A 12471-nucleotide genomic window follows, 5' to 3' on the forward strand; every position below is an offset into this window, starting at 1 on the left:
TGCAAGATCAGAAAATTTATCTACTTATTTACTAATCTACAAACATATGAACTACATACCCATTCTCCTCTTCACCTGGCCAAATGTCATCTTCATAAAATATATCTTCTGGACTATTTTTGGCTAAGTAAGTAAAAAGTTCTGGTACCCTGTGAAATAGATAAATATATTTGAGTAGATATTTCATATTTACACGCATATATATCATAGAACCTCCACCAACATTAATTAGACTCCTATTCTCAGGAAAAAATAAGTTGCATGTAATAGTGAAATATATTATGCAGAGCTGCAGAGTTACATCCAAAAAGATGCTTTGCATTGAAATAGTAATGTAACACAGATCTGTAACTTTTAAAAACAGTTGAGAAACAATCATGTAACTTTCATGGTATAAAAGATATGGATACAGTTTTCCTCACATAATGGTACAATACCTAAGGAATAATCCACTATACTCACATATGGAAGGATTTAAAATTAATTAAAATATTTCTTCACCCAGTTAATATACTACTAAAACTTTGATTCCTCTTATAACAAAATGGTGCATTGTAGGGCAAAATGTTTGAACCAAGGTACAGTACCTCAAATGGGCTAACTTACAGAATACATTCAAAATTCAGGGCCAAAAAATGGAAATTTGACCGTTATAAAACTTCTAAGACATAAAATAATCACAAAGGTTTATGGCATAATACAAATTATCATAAAATATTCCTTGTACTGATGTTTGACTATAAGATACAGTTCAGTAGGGGCTATTTTCAAGGCAAGACATCTCTGAACATATCCCAGCTTTTCCAGTAAAGGCAGTTACATTAGAAGCTTTGTCAGTGTTGGGCATTGAGGAATCTGATAAGGAAATGTCTTTGAAAATATGACCCAAGCTGTCGCCATTTCTCTGGTATATTATCAAACTATGAAATGTACTCTCATCAAAATTGCTGAAGTCTGGGAATCAACATTGTTTTGAAAGAAGAATATATAATTTTGGCACAATTTGTCTTTTATTTGGTTATTTGCTTATTTTTGTTTTTAACTGGCCATTAACTGCCTGTAGTCTAAGTGACTAAGCAGTCATACAAACTGAAAAAATAAATATAAATATAGACCATAAATATAAACTATAAATAGCTAAACCCAAAAGCAAACCCAGTATGATTAATAGGTCAGATGCTAGGGAGAAACAATATTTAGGTCACTAAATAGATGAAATAAACAGAATGCTTCAATAGACAGCTGGATTTAACAAAGCTCCCTACAATAATGCTATATAACAACACTGGCAATCACAGGGGTATACTATACACACATCCATAATAATTTTAAGTTTACCTTTCTAAATATTCAGCTAGAAGCTGCTCCACTGCAGAGGAATACATCCATTCATTTCCAACTTTTTTAGTGTAGCCAGGGACTTCTTCATTCCTCTTATTGAATTTCAGATTTAAACCTACATTTGCTTTATGGTCTCCACGTGGACTGCAAAATAGATGTCAAATGTTAACTCTATCTATTGCAATTTACTAATATTCTAATACTATTTTTGCTGTATATTAATATTAATACTTGCTATTCAGTCTTCAAATTTATTGGCTGAAAAACAGCAAAGGATGAATATTAATAAAATCTAACCTAAGTTTGAATGATTTATTCAGCAAAATACATGCTCATAGTCACTGTTGGTTATTTCCATGCTAGACTGCTGTAACGTGATCTATAGTACATGAATTTATCTTTGAAGATTACCCAGAAATTACAACTGATACAGAATGTTAATGGCACACACAGTTGTGGGTACTCTGTGGTTTGCCCTTATTATACTGCTGCTGCCTCAAGTGCAATGACTCCTTGTTTCTTTCCTGGCATAATTCAAAGTGTTGGTGATCACGTTAAAAGTCCTGAATAGTGCAAGGCCAGGTTATTTGTGGGACATCCTCTCCTTGAGGGTATCTATCAGTCCTAACAGTCAAATGAGGTGGGTGTGCTCCAGGTTCCCTCCTTAAATCCTATAATTTGGCAAAACCTAGAAAGCACATCTTCTGTGAGGTTACACCTACCTGGCAGAACTGAAGGTATCAGAAACTGATACTAAGGCATTCAGTATCCTCTAGAGGTCTTGCCAAAGGTTGCCTCTGGAAGTGAGTGTTTTGATTCCTTACAGTTCCAAATGAAGCAGTCTGTATATTTACTTGGAGACAACCTAGGAAGGCCCTGAAGAAGTTGTGCTGAGCCTTCAAAAAGTCCTAACTGCCTAAATGCTTCAAGGGGACATATCAATATTATTAGTATCACTGGTCAGCTTCAACATGTAAAGTGTGTTCTGACTCCATATCTTTAACTGCTTCTCTTCTTCCTGTTTTCATTTCTCTTTCCTGATAAATTGTGCTCAAATTCAACCTATTCATGCTTTGGAATATATTTTAAAAATATATATATACAAGAATAATTCCACACAGAGAAAGGAAGACAGAAAATTGGACAAAGCATTTTATAAAAGAAGTACTGTTGGAAAAATAACTTTAACAATGCTTTACAGTGCTTTATAAGGAATTTTACAAAACAACAATAAACATTCCTTTTTAGTAAAAAAACAGATAATGGCATTTCAAACTCTTGTGGGTCAGACTGGCCTTCTGAGCTTTAAAGAGCCAAAATATTCACTGGCTCACATAAAGGGGCAAAGAAAATGTGCCTATACATCAGTGATGCAAAATTGCAGTGAGTTATGTTTTTGAAAAATAGTATTTGTGCACTTATTTCCTTATTGTGCTTCATAAAGGTATTGTTTCCCAATTTTAAACTAAAAACTGGGCACAACTAACATAAAATTGTCTTTCTTGACACTGTGCAATCTAGTCTTCTCTCTATACTAAATGCACACATAAAGGAAGAAGGTCTAGTTCCATTAATTTTTCTCTGTTAAAACCGATTTTCAAAGCAAATAGGAAGAATCAGATTAATAGCATTTTAACCTGGGTTTCATTCAAATATAATTAGATATTTCACTGCAAAATGGTATTATATTCCAAACTTACTTTCTCCTGGCTCCTCTTCCAATAAAAATGCTTCCTGTAAATCTTGAAACAAGATAGCTGCTCACTCCAAGGCGACTGGCCAACACATATGCAGGATTATATTTCACAGAATATTTCTAAAATATCAAACATTTACTTTTAATATTTGAGAACAATATTATCATTTATAGAAACAAAAATACGGAGCCTTTGGAAGACTACAGATTTGTTATGCAATATACTTCTATGGACAAGTCTTTACATAAGGAATCTCATAAACTGGATTTGCATCAGAGGTGGTATTCAGCCAGTTCGCACCAGTTCCGGTGACCCCATAGCAAGAATTTGGCCTGGGTCATGGAACCGGTAGCGACTTCTGGATGGACATGCCCCTGAACTGGTACAGTTGCCCGATGGTCGCTCGCCCCTTCCGGATGCTCGATCATCTTTTCCGGCTGTTCGATGCTCGCCCTACCCACCCCCACCCTATATATATTGCCTTTGCCACGCGGCCCACCTAATCACCTCGCCAGTTGCCTTGTTGGTGTCAGTTCACCAAAGGTAAGCAATGCATGTCCCCCCTGCTGAGCCTTTGCCTTGGGTCAGGATCCGGGGCCCCAGGGACGTGTGCTATTCCCTGAGACCCTGGAACCGCTGGCTGCCTCAGCTGGATTGGGGAACGTGTGATTCCCCAGCTCCAGCCTTGCCCCAGAGCCGCCTACTCGCCACTTGTTCTCCCTTAGGCACGATGCGTCACCTATTTTCCCCTCCTTCAGAGGGCCTGGCCTGGCCCTTAATCTCGCTTCCTCCCCTACGAGGAAAAGTGGTCACCTCTTTCGTTGTCTGTGGCTGTGACCTTACCTTCCTCCAGTGGCTGGCTGCCAAGGAAGGGAAGCCAGGGCTGAGAGCCACTGGGCACCTCACCAGCCTGCATCTCGACCCCCTTGTCACAAGATGCCTGCAGCAGCTGCCTCTTTTTTTTGGTGCAAGAAGTCTCCCAGTTGATGCCTCTTTGCTTGCCGGAACTGAGCCGGTAGCCCACACGCCATCTCCTAGCAGAAAGTCCTGGGATCTCACATGTTCACATGTGAGGCTGGGACTTTCTGCAAGGAAAAGGCACGTGGGCAATTCCCTCTGGTGCAGTGGGCTCAATGGGGTGGACCTGAATGCCAGCGCTTCTGGTCTCCTTGCTCTCTTCCAGGTTCCAGCGCACCGGCCAGCCTGCCACCACTGCAGGTAAGAGGGCAGCGGTAGTTCACACATGCAGTTGTGCCTCCCCAAAAGAGCAGCAGTGAGAGACAGGCAGCAGGAGTAGCTGGCGGGGCAGCGTTTGCTGGCAGGGCGTCAAATGCCCTGTGTCTGAGCTGGCCAGTGTGCCGGAACCTGGAATAGCAAGGGGAGCAGAGCTGCCAGCCAGAATGGACGGGCCAAGGTTTTCCTTTCTCCCCACCCAAGCAGGCTTTTTGCTGCTCTTCTGGGGAGGCGGGGCTGTTTAGGAGCTGACTCCACATGGGAGGAATATCTGTCTGACGCCGCGGTAAGAGGTGCTCCAAAAGGGAGGGTGGGGGGACTCCCGGGGCTGCCTCCTGTAGCAGCACCACCGCACCCATAGTCGCTCGCTTTCTGCCTTCTCCCAGGGCACAAAATGAGCAAAGCAACCAGCCATGGTGGCTGCATGTGCTGGCTGCTTTCTGCCTCCTCCCAGGAGATGCACTGCTTCCATCCCGGCCTGGCCAGCGGGTGGGCGTGCGGCCCTTGAGGGGTATCTCCGCTGTGCCAAGGGGGTGGTGGAGGTGCGCACATGCAACAGAGGCAGCCCCGGTACATCCGCCCACCCCTCCCTCTCGGAATATTGCCAGCGTTGCCGCCACTGTAACTGCTGGGAAACGAAATAAACAAAGCAAGTCCAGCCGCCGCCTCACCGCTCGCTTTCTACCTTCTCGTGCCGTCCCAGTCAGACCAGGTGTGTGTGTGTGTGTGTGTGTGTGTGAGAGAGAGAGAGAGAGAGAGAGAGAGAGAGAAAGATCAGAAATAGAGAAACGAAAGAAAGAAAAAATTAGGAAGAGAGTGAGGTGTGTGTGTGTGTGAGGGGGGGGCTGGAGTGGGGCGGTGGAGGTCTTTGGGAGAGTGCACCACCCGATTTCTTCCTTATCCCGCTGCCCCACTGCTGACTGAAGCTGCTCGTGCGTTCATTCAGTTCTTCCCAGACCAGGTGTGTGTGAGCAAGAGAGACAGAGAGAGAGAGAGGAAGGGAGAGAAAGAAAAAGAAAGATCAGAAAGAATGAGAGAAATAAACAAAAGAAAAAATAGGAAGAATGTGTGTGTGTGTGTGTGAGAGAGAGAGAGAGAGAGAGAGAGAGAGAGAAAGAGAAAGAGAAAGAGAAAGAGAGAAAACTCTGTGCCACTGCCTTTTTTGCCCAGGGCTACCACATATTTTTCAGGGATTTACATGCATTCAATGTCTAGTCCAGAGCATAAATATGTGTGTGTTTATTTTGTACATCAGGTTGCATAAGTCCCGCTTAATATGCTCTTCCTAGTATGTGAAGTTTTTTATTGAACAGAATAGTAATAATAAAGAAATGTTGTAGAATATATTATAGCATTAAATAGAGAATTACTCTATAGGCATTTGTTATCTTGCTGTTGTAAATACATCCCTCTCCTGTTAAGACACATGATTGTCCCATCTAAATCAATCTGAACCCATCTATTTTCCTGGATTGATACATTTCACCCCAGCACCTGGGAATGAAATACCTCTCTGGGAATGTACCTCCATTTGGAGGAATCCATACCTTTGAAGTATGCTGTTAATAGCCTCTTTAAGTGGTCAATTGTGATCAATTAGATGGACAATAGGAGAAGAGATCATGAAAGATAAACATTGCCTACAGAGATTTGTTTTTTTTGCAGGAAAGATATAAATCTAAGTTAGAGAGTTTTACAATGCAGTTACTCAGCTTCTAAGAATCCTAAAAGGTATAAGGTATAAAAGGTTTAACTTTGATCAAAGAATAAAAGTCTGCTTTATTTAATTTGCAAGCCTCTGTTTAAGCCTTTGTTTTGATTCATTTTTGGCTTAAGCCAGACCTTACAGTATACATACAGAGAAAGAAGCACTCTTGTGATCTTTGACTTTTAGGCTTGCTGTCAAACATCAGCCATAATAATTACTGTTTTGAACAATATGCAGGTTGTATTACACAATTGTTATTTTATTTGTGAAATTATGAAGTAAATTTGAGTAGAGGTCCTGGGATAGTGTCAGCATAACAGAATAACACTTAGAGGGACCTATACCATTTCAGAGAAATGGCTGTCCAGTCTTTTCTGAAAAACTTCCAATGATTGAGCACCTAGAACTTCTGAAGACAAGCAGGCCCACTGGTTAATTGTTCTCACTGTCAGGAAGTTTCTCCTTAGTTTTAGATTGCTTCTCTCTTTGTTCAGTTTCCATCCATTGCTTCTTGTTTGCCTTCTGGTGCTTTGCAAAATACATTCTTTCTGGCAGCCCCTTAAAAGCCTGTTGCCTATCACACTCTTGAGCAAAGCATGTGAGCCATTTCCTCCTTTCACTGGTCCATGAAAGTACATCTATAGTACGTAGATAATAAAGTCAAAAAAGGTGAACATTTTTACAGCACTATAGATGCTTTGAGGTTGGGTGTGACAAGGAATGGCTGGGAGGGGAGGGGCCAGGCGAGGCACCCTTTGATGGGAGTCACATTGAGTTGGCCACGCCCACCCAGTCACATGACCACTAAGCCACACCCACCAAATAAGCCATGCCCACAGAACCGGTAGAAATTTTTTTTGAATCCCACCACTGATTTGCATCATCCTTCTTCAATTCCCAGGCCTATACCAATGTATATATTAGGCTTCAAGTAAGTGGAATATGTATTTTCTGAAATGGTATGTAATAGGATAAGAAACTACTAAGGTTCACAGTATACCATTTCTAATAGAAAAACAAAAAGAATAAAAATAATGAAATCAGCATTTGCTGAATAAAGAGCAGAAAGAGATACTATGAGAGTGATGGGGGGCATTAATATGTCAGGAAAAGATTAGCATAAGTTAGTTATTTTCCCAGTTCTCAGCTAAGGTGCAATGCGATCTAAGATGCAATGCAATTCAGTTGCCACTTCTGAATATTGTAGTTTACAAACATCAAACAGATTTTATATTTATCCCCAAGTCATTGGGACAGCAAAGAGCTGAAACAATAATATAATTGCATGATAATCTCACAGTCAAGCTAAACCAAAAGCATACAATGGCTATTAAGGCAAAAATAAGAATAAGTAAAACACTAGAGCAGGGGTGTAAAACTGAAGGCCCGTGGGCCGGATCCATCCATGGGATACTTAGATCTGGTTTGTGGGGCTGCCCTGAAAACAGTGAAGGACCGGTCCTAGGTGCCTCTGCCAGCGAAAATGAAGCTTGGGGTGGCGCTGGCAGAGAACTGCAGGATCAATAAAGGGGCCCAGGAGGGCTGTGCATGCCTCCCCCAGCTCCATTTTTGCTTGCAGAGGATTGCAGGAGGCCGTGGAGGCTGAAAATGGAGCTCAGCAGCCCGTGCTCAGGCCACCACAACACGAGTATCGTCAAGCTGGCCAGGCCCACACCATGTCCACACCCACCCAGTCCCCCCGAAGTCAAACACAACCCTGATGCAGCCTCAATAAAATCAAATTTAACACCCCTGTTCTAGAGCGTTAGAAACCAATTAATTTTGTTTGGAGCAATGAATTATTGGAATAATTATTGCCTATTGAAATGACTGATTAACAGAATAATGCAAAGATATTCTAATGAAAACAAATGTAAACCAATATAATCATAGATTGGTCTTAAGGGCTGGAATGTTTCAGAAGTTTGATACTTTTCTCACCAGAATTCTGGTTTATCAATCATAATTATAATTCTAAATGAATGGATTTAGAATATTGCTGGATGTTGAATATTGTATTTGCATGTAATTTTCATTTTAAAAAATAAAATATTATTAAACTTATTAGAGTATAAAATTCAAGTGAAAATGAAAATAGTGGGAAAATGGGAAAAAGGAAAAGAGAGAAGTGAAAGATGACGGGGAAAAATAAAAGTAATGATATGCATAGGTAATTTTCTAATCTAGTCAATGGAGGAAGCTTTTAATTCTAAAATGGCAAAATGTTTCTTTACAGAATATTTAAATATTTTTTTTAAACCAGTACAAAATACTTTAGAACCTTTTAGATTCTAGTGATGTATACAAAAATATAAATGGAAAGGATTAAAGTAAAAGAACGTAATTGTTAATTATTTGAAAATTTTTCCATAGTGTTCAATTATTTCCTGAAGTGAGGGCTGCAATGGGTCACATGGTAAGATGCTGGCCCCGCGCACTAAGATTGGTGGCTCGAACAAATCACGTAGGGACAAGAAAGGAGCCTCCCCCGATTGCCTACCAGAATTCAGGCATCCCACGGGTAAAGATAACACCAGCCGAAAAAATTCCTTTCAGAGGCAGCCAGTCACCTCGGTGATCCCTGGCTAACATGTGCCATACGTTAAAAAAAAAAAACCTTCCTGAAGGATTAACATGAATTCTGCAAGGATATTCTACTGCTAGAGAAATAACACTTACATGCTGATTCTGTATTAAGATATCCAGTTGAGGTTCAATTGGAATGTTGAAAACAACACGGATTCTGCCATCTGAGATTACATCAGAAGAATCCTGAACCTAAAAGAAATAACTGAAACACTCAGGTTCACAATGGAAAAAAAGTCTTTAAAATATTTATAGTGATTACAGGTAGTGATTACAGGTAACTTAACAATTCAAATTAACAGCCTTTATGGCCCGTAAAGCATTTCCAATCACTTCACTTACCCACCTCAGTCATGTGATTACATCTGGTTGTTTGACAACTTGTTTAGATTTACAACCACTTGCAAGCACCCTGCGATCATGTGACTGCCAATTGCAATATTCCCGTGATGGCGAACCTATGACACGCCTGCCACAAGTGGCACACGGAGTCCTTTGTGCTGGCACGCGAGCTGCAGGCAAACTTACCTCACTGCACATGCGCATGCCTCACAGCTAATTTTTTTTCCAGTTGGCTTGAGGGCTTTTTCAGCCTCCCAGAGGCTTGGAAAAAGCCTCTGAAAGCCTTCTCAGGCCGAATTATAGGCCGGTTTCATCACAGCCAGGCTTTTTCCAAGCTTCTGGGTGGCCGAAAAAGGCCTCAGATCAGCCGAAAAATCAGCTGTGAGGCACAGTGCAGGTAAGGTGGTGGGGGTGGGGATTGTGCGTGAATGCACAGGGGACATGGGGAGGGGGGGACGCACATTGCATTCTGGGTACTGGCACGCAAGTACAGTATTTTTGGCACATGAGCTGAAAAAGGTTAGCCACCGCTGCATTCTCTGCCCATTTCCATAGAAAGACAACTGGGTAGACAAAAGGAAAGACTGAAGATACTGCTGACTGATGAGAAGACCTTATCTTTGGTAACACCCTTGTACTCCTTACCTAAAACTCTGTCTGTCTACTTAATGACCAACAAGATCACTTAACAAGTGCTTAACTTTAACAACCAGGAGCGCCAATATTATAGACATTAAGTGAAGCAATCGTGTGATGTTTCACTTAACCGCTTCACTCAACATCTGAAATTCCAGTCCTAATTGTGGTTGTTGACAGGGATGGGATCCGACTGGTATAACTACCGGTTCTGTCTATTAGCGTCGCGTGTGGATGCGCGAGTCACGCGAGTGCAATTTATAACCTGCTGAGCTGTCCGGACAGCTCAGCAGCACTGCGTGCAAGTGCGCAGCAGTTGGAAAGGCCCTTTTTTCCTGCTTTTTCAATTGCAGCTGTGTCGCACAAAGCAGCTGAAGTTGACAAAGCAGGAAATAAAGGTCAGGTAAGAGCCCGGGCAGGGGGGTGGGCCACAACAGCAGCAGACAAAGAACCGGTTCTATGTCTGCTGCTCTTTGGAGCAACCGGTTCTACAGAGGTGGACAGAACCGGTAGAAACCCACCCCTGGTTGTTGAGCACCTTTTATGTGAAGAAAATAAGAGGTGGGAATATTATATACATTGCTTGGAGTTCTACAAAATGAAAACAAGACAAAAATATAATAAATAAATACATTTTAAAAAGAGGTAAAAACAAGTACAAAGTCATATATTCATCAGGCAGACAAATGATAGCTCAGAAAACCTAGATAACCATTTGATCTATTTCTGATAGTTTAAATTTATGAATGAATCTGATGGAAGATTATTTTGAAACTCACTTCTCCTGTGCAGCCATAGTAAGGTGTTCCTAGCATGAAAACTGTGCATCCAAGAGGGAATAGGTCATCCAAAGTTTTTAGTTTGGAGGAGTGGCAATCAAAAGTTTTTATATCCTGTCAGAAAGATATACCGCATTAAGAAAATCCACACTAATCACTGTAATAATGCTTGCCTATTTTAATGATCTATTTTAAAATGATCTATTTTAAAACAGCAAGTTAAGATGAACAAATTTAGGACTTTCTGCTAAATACTGTCCTTCATCTGTTCAGCACAGTCAATATCATCTTAAGTACAATACAGTTACTCATGACAAAAGAAAATGGTAGTGATAAGAATGGGGAAGGTCTGGTAATATTTCTTGATTATCTGTAATCCTACTGTTTATGACATATAGTATGATCAGAGTTTTTTCTAAATACTACTTACATATAAAGAGGTTCTGGTCAAACAAGGCAATACTGTGCCTTTGTTTTATTGAATACATTGAGCCAATATTCACTGTCTTTGTTGGAAAAAGTATGTGACATTTCAGATTTAGTAACTAGTGTCACCTTGTTTAGCAGCAAGATCTCTAACCAAGCATTTCCTAACACATTGATCAGCCTTGAATATTGGCTTAGAGGTGTCTCAGCCTGTTCCTATTTATAGCACTGCTTTTTCTTATGGATATTTTTGGTCTAATTTCATTAGCCAGTAGCTTCAGATTTTATCACATTTCAGTTGGACTCAGGTAAGAAATCTGAATCCCCAAACACAAAATTTCTTTTACTTCAATCATTCCATCGAAGATTTCTATGTGGGTTTAGATCTAGTTGTGTTAAATAACCCATATTTTGATATGTTTCAGGCCATGGATATCTGGAAATGGAGAATATAGTGGTTCAATCCCAAACACATTATTTCTTGAAAGACTGGGGGTTGTTTATTCCTGAAATTTCAAAGCAACCCAAAATTATGATATACTGTATTCCCTCCATCATGCTTCATGGCTGTAATATGGTTCTTTTTATCAGAATGAAGTGTTTCATTTTCTTAAAATTTTCTCATTAATGCCATGATCGTTCCAAAAACTTCAAAGCAGGTGGCAGTGTGCTTTCCAACCAGAGGTGCCATCTTCCCACCACTAATTTTTTGTTCAGTTTTTGTTTATGATGGACATGAATACAAAGAATGCAAGAGTGACATGCACATTCTTTACTATCATCTTGGGGTTCTTTATAACCTGAACCTTGCTCTTGAGATATTCTTTTATTAGATTGCTATTCTTGGGAATAATCACAATGGTGCTGCATTTGATAAAACTTTTATCACATAGGTAATTTAGAGCTGGATTGCAAAGATATATACAGGGTTCATATACCTTCTCAACCTACAATACTGAAGAATGTTGTTATCAGAGCATATTTCTCACTGGATATAGCACTGTTACAGGATTGTAACAGAGCAGCATAAAAGAAGTCCTCTGCATCTAGATGTATGTGTCTATGTATATGTCTATGTAAATATAAACATGTAGACATTTCTAACAAATTAAGCTTAAACCTAAAAATATTTTAAATTTGAACTGTGCTAATAATATGGATTCCTTGAATTATTATATATGTAAATAAATATAACAATAACAAACTTAAAAAGATCACCTTGACAATTGTCTGGTATGCAAAAGGTAGATTTTGCTTGGACCACTGTTTTTCAAAATACACTTCACCATTTTGATTTAACTGATATCTACTCCCAGTTAGTAATTGGGCATATACAATTATAGATGTTTCATTTATAATTACTCCTTTTCTCCTTTGGTAGCTATAAAAAGAACAAATTATACAGTAAATTAGAATTTGCATTTTTAGAAATGGATTTTTAAGGAAAAAAATTAATAATCCTTTTTTGGGGGAGAGTCAAACAAATAATAATGAAATCCATTAATTTAAACCTATTACTTTTTCCAAGAGTTTGCAAGGGTATGCTTGATTCCTATATTAGACAAAAGGTAGTAAGATTATTAGTACCCACTTTTCTAATAAACATTAGAAGTAGTACATGTTATGGAAAGATTCTAGAGATTCTATAGAGATAATACCCGTGAAGCCTTATGGTCTGAAAGAGACATAAGGAAACTTCGCTCATCTTCTTCCAATCCAACTT

At 39.7% G+C, this 12471-nt stretch overlaps 1 protein-coding gene across 8 annotated transcripts in view; it reads right to left on the reverse strand.

Moving 5' to 3' along the window:
• XRN1 (5'-3' exoribonuclease 1) overlaps positions 1-12471 on the reverse strand; it is a 69756-nt gene that overhangs the window by 34564 nt on the left and 22721 nt on the right. For all 8 annotated transcript variants that reach the window (XM_087965104.1, XM_026664577.2, XM_087965107.1 and 5 more), the window contains exons 21-26: positions 11967-12129; positions 10323-10436; positions 8659-8757; positions 3042-3157; positions 1339-1485; positions 60-149 (exon numbers count right to left, since the gene is read on the reverse strand). In XM_087965104.1, the coding sequence (XP_087821230.1) occupies positions 60-149; positions 1339-1485; positions 3042-3157; positions 8659-8757; positions 10323-10436; positions 11967-12129 (729 nt within the window). The remainder of the gene's footprint in view (positions 1-59; positions 150-1338; positions 1486-3041; positions 3158-8658; positions 8758-10322; positions 10437-11966; positions 12130-12471) is intronic.

The sequence above is a fragment of the Notechis scutatus genome, chromosome 4, assembly GCF_049901735.1.
Source record: "Notechis scutatus isolate UNSWTSFEM ecotype Mainland chromosome 4, rNotScu1.2, whole genome shotgun sequence".
Taxonomy (NCBI): Eukaryota; Metazoa; Chordata; class Lepidosauria; order Squamata; family Elapidae; genus Notechis; species Notechis scutatus.